The 9,179-nt window shown below is 35.1% G+C and overlaps 1 protein-coding gene across 1 annotated transcript; it reads left to right on the plus strand.

Annotated features, from left to right (window-relative positions):
- Window positions 1-3,729: 3,729 nt before the first annotated feature.
- Window positions 3,730-7,844, plus strand: LOC103967550 (probable protein phosphatase 2C 6). The gene is made up of 5 exons (XM_009380801.3): window positions 3,730-4,153; window positions 4,995-5,384; window positions 6,305-6,422; window positions 6,521-6,744; window positions 6,821-7,844. Exons 1-5 carry the CDS (start codon window positions 3,872-3,874, stop codon window positions 7,430-7,432), a joined length of 1,626 nt encoding a protein of 541 aa, XP_009379076.2. The 5' UTR covers window positions 3,730-3,871; the 3' UTR covers window positions 7,433-7,844.
- Window positions 7,845-9,179: the final 1,335 nt, after the last annotated feature.

Raw genomic sequence — 9,179 nt, forward strand, 5'->3', positions numbered from 1 at the left:
TTCTCTCCGACGACGAGTCGACAACCATGATAACTAATCTGGTGTGGGGGTGTGAAGATAGATAGAGATGGAGGTTGATTTTGGGGACTTCGCTTTTGGAGGTGGGATATTAACATTTTTCTTAATTTTCCCCTAAAAAAAAAAAAAACTAAATTGTTTCACATGTCCCTATGGGACCCACAATGTCATGTCATCAATTAACAAGCACTTGACGAAAAGACTTACAGAATTATGAATATGTGAGAAAAAAAAATTTAGGTATGAAAGTGTGACAAAAAAACAAAAGGTAAAATGCGAATTTTACAATATTTAAAAGTAATAAAGTGAGAATGGTAATGGAATGAAATTGAGCATTGGTGCTTTTACTAGTTCTCACTATCAACCAAACAATGGAATCGATTATATTCCCATTCTTATTCACATTGATTTTATTCCACTCCAACGACCAAACACACCACCTTGCACAAATGAAACCAAAACCTAGATGAAGTGTAAGGGCAATGCTTTAGTGTAAAGGATTCCATTTGTTTTCATGTAGCTACCATTTGTCTCTTTGCGTTGTGCTTATTTGGTAGAGACTTGGGAGCTTCAACCCATGCTCTATAGAATATGCCAACTCATAAGACCATCTCTAACTGACGGGTCCAGAAGGTCAGAAGGCCAAAAATAATTTAAAAATCGTCTCCAATAAAAAACTAGGCTAAAGGGCTTATGGCCCCACGGGACAAAAAAAGGTCAAAGGGCCAACTGGTTGGCCATCTTCAGCCAGCCTGTTGGCTAGCCCACTTATTATTATTTTATTTTTTGTTCTTTTCCATTTGCCCAGCCCATTTTTTTTTTTTTTTTCTAATTGTTTCCTACATCATTTCTCACATACTTTTCACCATTCTATACTATCTTACCTTATTTTATTTCAATTCTTTACATTCCATATTATAGCCCATTGGCCCTTGGTTGGAGACGGATTTTTGTGATAAAGTTTAAAACGAGCCCTATGGCCCTCGGTTGGAGATGATAAGAAATATGACTCTGCACTGTTCATTAAAATATTAATTTCTTGGAGGGCCAGAGGGCTAAAACGAGCCATCTGACCCTCATTATGTTGGAGATGGTCTAAGTACATGCAAGTATATCTTACCAAGCATAAAATATTCCCCTACACGAGCACGTGGACAACACGAATTGGATGACGTGAAATCTTGTATAACTGTAGGGTTTCACACATTGGCTTAACATGTTGGCCAACTTACGCTTTGATACCATGCATAAGTTGAGGTTCTACCATAAAAACAATTGACAATTACTCTTTATAAGCCCTTTGAAATGTGTCTAGCAAACAGGCTGTGTTTGTCGTAATCTTGTCATTTTCGTGTCGTATCCTTTATCTTAACGAGTCATGTTATGTCAAACACGTTACTTTAACGGGTTCTTAATAAGTGACCCAATAAGGACCTGATTCGTTAACCAGTCGTGTCGTTTCGTGTTGGGTTAACGGTTATGCAAGAATTGTTATGCCTAATATCTATATTTGGCAAATGATATTTCATCAGGTTCTTAATGGGTGACCTGATAACGATCCGATGCATTAACAGATTATTAACGGGTTACAAGATAATGACTCGACTTATTAATAAGTTGACCCGAAACTCGTTATTTTTATGTCGTTTCATGTCAGATTAACAGGTCATATAAGAAATTGTGAGCCCTATTTACAAGGTGTGTTCCACCATCCCATGTAAAACTTTATTCTTCACATTCTCACAACAGTTACATACAACTCACTTGTGTGTCTTTTATCACGTAATTTTTTTACATTAGTAATAATTTACTTGCTTTATAACATTTTGTAATCTCTCTTGTTGCATGATCAAAGTCTCGAGAAAAGACTGCAAGTTCCTGTCCGGCATCTAGCTGCCTTCACTGTCAAAGTGATTTGCTCCACAAAAGCACACGACAAAATCCATGTCCAATGAAACAAAAAGCGTGTCATATTATCAACCCTCACCAGTCACTACCCACTACCAGATTAGACATGAAAAAAGAGAGTTTAACTCTTCCGGTTGCGACGGAGATGACAATGCCAAAATGTGGAATCTCAAAGACTTCACTTTGCACACTGACAGTTCAGAGTTCCATATATCGTTTACAACAAAAGTCAACTAGTTATTTCTTCGACTACATCGGAGTCAGTGGATTCTATTTTATCTTGTTACTTTTCTTTAGTAATGCTTAAACGCTAATTAGTTAGTAAATTAATATAAAGTTAATCACTCGTTTTATAATACTTATGTTTATATGGACCGATAGTTTCAAAAGCCATCATTAAAAGATCATCTTTGCACGAATTTGTTTAAATCAAAAGTATTTTGTTATATAATGGTGGTTAAAAGAAATTGAAATACCTCTCTGAGTTTTTATGATCCAAAAAAGGATAGATTGTCATGACAAATGCACTAGCTAATCTCTTGAAAAAAAGAAAAACCGTTTTGTTAGGTAATTGTGACCACATAGACAAACGAACAAAAAAAGGTTGTCAATTAACAATAAACTGGTTACACCGCTAATCAAATGGCTAAAATGAATTTTGATTTTGATGAATTTGGCACACAAGAAATGATAGGATTGAGAATGAGAATATTCGAGGTAAAGTATGAATGGTCGTAATTGAAGATAAGATGAGATAAAATTAGTTAAGGTGATTTAGAAACATGAACTGAAAACCTACATATGCTCCAGTCAAAAGTTGTGACTACGAGATAAAGACTCAGAGCAAAAGAAGTAGAGGAAGACCTAGAAAACTTGAAAAGAGAGTTCAAGAATAGATATGGAATACTTGGAGTTAACGAAATACTCGATGCAAAATCGAGCACAACAGCTTTTTAGAATTCATACAACTGACATCACTTATTGGAACAAAGCTTAATTATTGTTGTTAAAAAAAACTTAATCGATAACCTAAACATTGAATGATACGAAACATAAAATTAAATCCTGAAAATGAACGCAAACAAGTGACGGTGTCTTTCAATTTTGCCGTAGGGTATTAACAATTCCATGGTGTCTTTCTCGTGCATGTCACATGATTCAACCGATTATTAAATGTTGAGCAATGGACCAGTTGAAGTGGTTGAAATATTTATACAAAAACTTTATTTTATTTCCTTCAATTTTTTGTTTTTTTTGTTCTTCCCAAAGGTGGAAATTAAAGAAATGGAAAAAAAAGACTATCTTTTTGGGCACAAATAAAAAAATGAAACCACTTTGATTTAAAAACAGAAAGAAGGTGGATGAAGATTGAAGAAGGTCAACAAATTCTTGCAGATGGGTCATTGTTGTCAAGAATCTTTATTAAATGTATAGGGTTTTTATTTGGTTTTTAAGATTTAAAATAAAAAAAAATTGATCTTTGAGATTGTTCACCGTCAATCGTTATAGTCTTTTAGTGAGAAATGTCTATTAGATTGAGGGTTTTTTTATTATTAATTCCCTTAAACTGATAGTTTTTTTTTTTTTTTAATTCAACATCGTTTTTTTACATAATGATCAAATGATTGACGATGAATAATCTCAATATCAATTTTTATCGATTTTAAATTTCAGATATCAAAGTAAAAGGTTATGACAATTTCAAGAACCATTTTAATTTAAAAAAATTTAATTAATTTAATATTAGTATTAATGTTATTAATATCTGTTTTAATTTATTTGAAAATTATATGGCTCTGTGACCATGTGACAAAGCGTGCACCTACCCATCGTCCTCCACTGTGCTCCATTTTTTGAATTGAATCTCTGCGACAAAAGAATCTCCGGATCCGATTTGGCGAATTGGTTTTTTTTTTCCGGAGCACCGCATAAATTCGAATACCAAATGGGTTCGTGTTGTTCGACTCAGAAAAGCTTGGGGCAGAGGAGTGATATGGTGGAGCAGAGCAAAGTGGACTACGCCGACGACGCTTCTCCGAAGGCCAAAGGCGGCTCGAAACGGTGGAAGAGGAAGAAGCCGAGAGCTGAGCAAGCGGGTTGCGGAGATTTGGGCCATCAGATTGGTATTCCGGGCAGATTGATCGGCAATGGAGGCAGCAAAGTCGCCTGCTTGTATACCCAGCAGGGAAAGAAAGGGACCAATCAGGACGCCATGCTTGTCTGGGAGGTTGGTTTGCTCTTGACTTTCTCTCTCTAACTTTTTACTGCTGTTTTGCTGCTTTATCATCAGCTGTGACCACATGTTTGACCGTGATCTGACCCCAATATCAAAACCCATTTCTGCATATTTACTGTATTTTTGCAGTTGGGTTTGGAAGATTGAGTAGAAAAATGGACCTTTTTGCAGCTATTTTTTTGGAAAAAAATCTGTGGAAACTGGAAAATGTGGGTTCATATTTTGGCAGGATGGTATTAATAGTAAAGGGTTCTATGGAAATGGGGAAGAAAGATAGAAATGGATTGGTGGTGTTGCTTCAATTGCACAGTTGCTAGGTCACTTTTTGTTGGTACTATTTTATTCAGGGATTACTTGAATTGTGAGTTACATTAATCTATTTATAACTTTGTTCACACTTCAGAGCAAAGATTTTGCGAATCCAGTTGAGCTCCTGTACTAATATATTTGACCTTTGTGTGATTTTGGAATGACCCTTGCGAGGAATTTCGGCATGAATGCCCTGCATGTAGGCATACCGTACTCAGTTGCCCGTTTTACGTTCTTTTTAGCTGGTCTTGGGAAGGACCCTTCTTCAATCTTCCATACCTCTGTGAGGCTAAGGAGACGTTTTTTTATCAATTAAAAGATAAAGAATATACTTGAAATTTGTTACATTTTACGGCGTAATGATTTGTCAGTAAAATGTTGATTTCCCCTACGTCATTGAATTAGCATAGTCAAATTACAAAGCTTTTTGGAAGGTTGTTCCTTTATATGAAATGTTCTCTATTTCTCTTGTTCATTTTTTGGGATCAATTTGTGCTGATTTGTTTGCAAGTTTCTGCTGTAGAATTTTGCCACAAGAAGTGATACAACATTTTGTGGGGTGTTTGATGGCCACGGTCCATTTGGTCACGTGGTCGCCAAGAAAGTTCGGGATTCTCTTCCTCTTATACTATGTACTCAGTGGAAAGCTAATTCAAACAGTGATCTGAGCAATCTCAATAAGGCTGAGAATGCGAATGGGAGCTCTAATTTGGAGGAACCTGCATCGCCAAGCATTGATGATGAATGGTGCGAATCATTGGAGGTTCAGGCAAATGAAAATCTACCTGACATGTATCTCCCACTAAAAAAGTCATTCTTAAAGGCTTTCAAGTTAATGGACAAGGAACTAAAATTGCATCCAACCATCGATTGCTTCTGCAGTGGCACGACTGCTGTTACATTGGTAAAGCAGGTGATTGTTCATGAAACATCCTCAAAGTGTGTGTGCGTGTATTTCTATGCATCATTTTGTATTCGTATGTGACATGGTGTTTGTGTGCTTACATGGGTACGTACATGTGCTTACATGCATACGTGCATATGCTTACATGCATGCATGCGTATGTATGTACATATATACATGAGTATATGATAGTAAAAAAACTTGGATAGGTACTGTGTTGAGGATAACTTAAAAGCCTCACACCATCCCCTTCTAAAAGGTAAAAAACGTCTGAAAAGTTAGGGGTTGTTTGGTACTCAATTTGAAAGCAATTTATAGTTTTCAAAAATGATGAATGTAGCTAAATTACCTAGTACTCAAAAGTTTCAAAAACAAATATTTGGATTGAAGAAGGATACCAAACGGCCCATAAGTTTTAAGCAGCTTATGTGCTGATGCTTTTTGTCATCAAGGGAAACATCAAGAGCTTTGGGGGAAAAAATTTAAATGTTGTTTGTCATTTAAACATTAACATTATGATCAACTAAATTGGTAAAATATGTTGGAAAATAAGTTTAAAAATGATTTGTATTTTCATATCATTCATATAAGTGATCATTCTCTAACCAAAGGTTTCTGGAAACTTTGAGATTATACAGTTTTTTTACACAAAATTTTCTTTTTTATTTGTTCATAATCTGTTTTCTTTACTATAATAACAAGAAATCTGATCCTTTGGTAAGTGCTTTTAGTTTTTTTATCGTTATTATGAGTCTGTTCTATTCTTCTTTTCTTTGAAATTAATTAATTTATTTTTAGTTACGGGAATTCTTATCATAATGGCATTTCTTGGAAGCTGTCTTGGTTGAAGGCTGAACTAGACATTCTCAGTATGATGAAATTTCCTATCACTGTTGAGAAAACTAATCTCGAGGTTTACGGTGTTTTAGGGTCAGAATCTTGTAATTGGAAATGTTGGGGATTCAAGGGCTGTGCTAGCAACGAGAGACCAAGACAACTCTCTGATTGCTGTACAATTGACAGTTGATTTAAAGCCAGATCTTCCTGGTATCTCTCTCTCACAAATCTCATGTACAAACCTGATACTTGACTGCAAAGAAAAATAAAATCCGTTGATGAAAATTTATTGACTCTTCTGTTTTTAGCGGAATCTGCTAGGATCCAGCAATGCAAGGGAAGGGTATTTGCTTTGCAGGATGAGCCAGAGGTTGCTCGTGTATGGTTGCCGAATAATGATTCTCCTGGTTTGGCAATGGCTAGAGCCTTTGGAGATTTCTGTCTGAAGGATTTTGGTTTAATTTCTGTGCCTGATGTTTTCTATCACCATCTTACTGAAAGAGATGAGTTCATAATTCTTGCCACCGATGGGGTATCTTTCTTCTTTCCTTTTTATATTTTTGGTTTCTTGTGGCCTAAAAGTGCTCAATAAATTACACATCATACAGGTCTGGGACGTCCTTTCAAACAAGGAGGCTGTTGAAATTGTAGCTTCTGCCCCCGGTCATACAACAGCAGCCAGGGCTCTAGTGGACTGTGCCGTTAGAGCCTGGAGGCTCAAATACCCTACTTCCAAGAATGATGATTGTGCTGTTGTATGCCTTTTTCTAGAAAAGTTGTCTGAAGCTGGTGAGGCTGTGACAGAGAATGATATGATGAAGATTAATGAAGAGACGAAGGTTAATGAAATGATGAAGATTAATGACAAGACAAAGAGTAATGAAGAGACGAAGATTAACGGAGAGGCAATGGAGAGGATGGCAATAACAGAAGAGAATACTGAGGATTCAGAAACTGGTAGTTCTCATGCTGTTCTTGAGCATTCGGGTACCATACGAAGCTCTGATGAGATTGTGCCCGTATCTGATTCAACAGAACAAAAGCTTCCAACGAAGTTCGAGGGCCAGTCTAAAAGAAGTTTAGCAGAATGCATTTCAACAAAAGAGGACGAGGACTGGTCGGCCTTGGAAGGTATTACCCGCGTTAACAGTCTGTTAAGCATTCCCAGACTCTTATCCGGTGATAAAAGAGCTGCCAGTTGGAGAAAAAAGTGGCTATGAAACATCGAAGGGATCTCCTTCGGTTTCAATCTCAACAAAAAAGTTCATAAATGATACCTGTTACACAGCTACATTTCCGTTCTCAAAAATTGATCATTCAGATTCACAGTTAGAGAATCGGGCACTTTCAGGTTGCCAGATACGGTGTTCACACAGGTATCACACACTTCCTAGATATATCAGTAAGCCGTCATATGTTAAGCAGCCTCTATTTTTGTTGACTAGTGGCCATGCAAATGTTGTTAGTGATATTGCTTTTTGGAATATGGATGAACAACTATATTGTAGTCTAGTGAAATCGAGCCGTCGTTTTGTGTTATTTTTCACTTTGAAACCTTGTCTACAGATAGCGAACCACAACGCTTTCCTCGTTTGTTTTCGTGATTATTTGTATCCCTATTTTTCTCCTTCATTGGCTCTTTAATCTTTGCCCCCTGTTGCTTCCTTGCATATTTAGACCTAAACCAATACTGGACTTTGGACTATGAAACTCGCCGGAGCATGGTAGAGTTTTCACGCTTTTAAATGCACAGCCCAAGAATCAGCTCGTTGATATTCGGCGCATGCCATGGATCGGAGCAGAGTAGAATTTTCATAATTTAACGGAGGTTTTTTAGTATGAATTATACACTGGGATCTTTGGGCAATTAGATCTTGGGCCGTGCATCCAACCCTACATTCATCGCGAACATGCTATACGAAGCATGGTAGAATTTTTTAATCAATTAATTATTGGGATTTTTTAACTTTAACCCTTTAAGAAGATTAAAATTTAAAATAAATCTGGTATTAGACTACATATATATTACAGTTTCTTGATGTGTCCTTAATTCAAAATGATCAATGTGCATTTTATTTAATGTCTCTCATTAAATATTTAAATTTATTAATAAACAAATTTTAATTTATTTTTTGACCAAAAAAGTTTTTATTTTTATTTATTAATTTTATTTAACATTATTCAAACTTGAAAGACTCAATTAATGTACCTAAATGTTAGTACCAAAATTTATTACATTGAACTAATGTATTTAAATGTTAGTATAGAAATGTATGTAATGAAATATATGCATCGCAATGTATTATATTAAATTAATGTACCTAAATCTGTGTACCAAAATGTATTATATTGAATAGGGAATTGTTATTAGCACTTCTAAAATCTCATTTGGCACTCCAAACTTTTTATAATTAGAAAGAAAAATACACTGGTGAGGAGTGTAGAATAAGATTTTTGGAGTGCTAATACTAGTTCCCATTGAATATACCTAAATGTTTATATCGAAATGTGTGTACCGAAATATGTGTATCTAAATATATGCACTGAAATGTATTATAAAGAATTTAATGTACTTAAATAAAGAAGACAAAGTGCATCGAAATTTAGTGTATAACAAAAATTAGTTTATTTAAATGTTTACAACAAAATATACTAAGATAAATAAAATGAAAATGAAAATGAAAATGAAAATGAAATAAAATTAATACATTAAAATTATGAAGAAAAAGAGAAATAATTAAAAGGGAATTGTTATTAGCACTCCAAAAATCTCATTCTACGCTCCAAACTTTCTATATTAAGAAAGAAAAATACACTTGTGAGGGGTGTAGAATGAGATTTTTTTAGTGCCAATAACACTTCCCAATTAAAAATCAAAATGTAATGTACCAAGGGACTAAAATTATATTTTGATCTTACTCATGGTTTTAGTCAAGTCATCTTTGCCAAGGATTAGAATGAAATTTT

This window comes from the organism of the source record quoted next, unplaced genomic scaffold (assembly GCF_019419815.1).
Source record: "Pyrus x bretschneideri cultivar Hongxiangsu unplaced genomic scaffold, Pyrus_bretschneideri_v1 Contig5, whole genome shotgun sequence".
NCBI classification, from domain to species: Eukaryota; Viridiplantae; Streptophyta; class Magnoliopsida; order Rosales; family Rosaceae; genus Pyrus; species Pyrus x bretschneideri.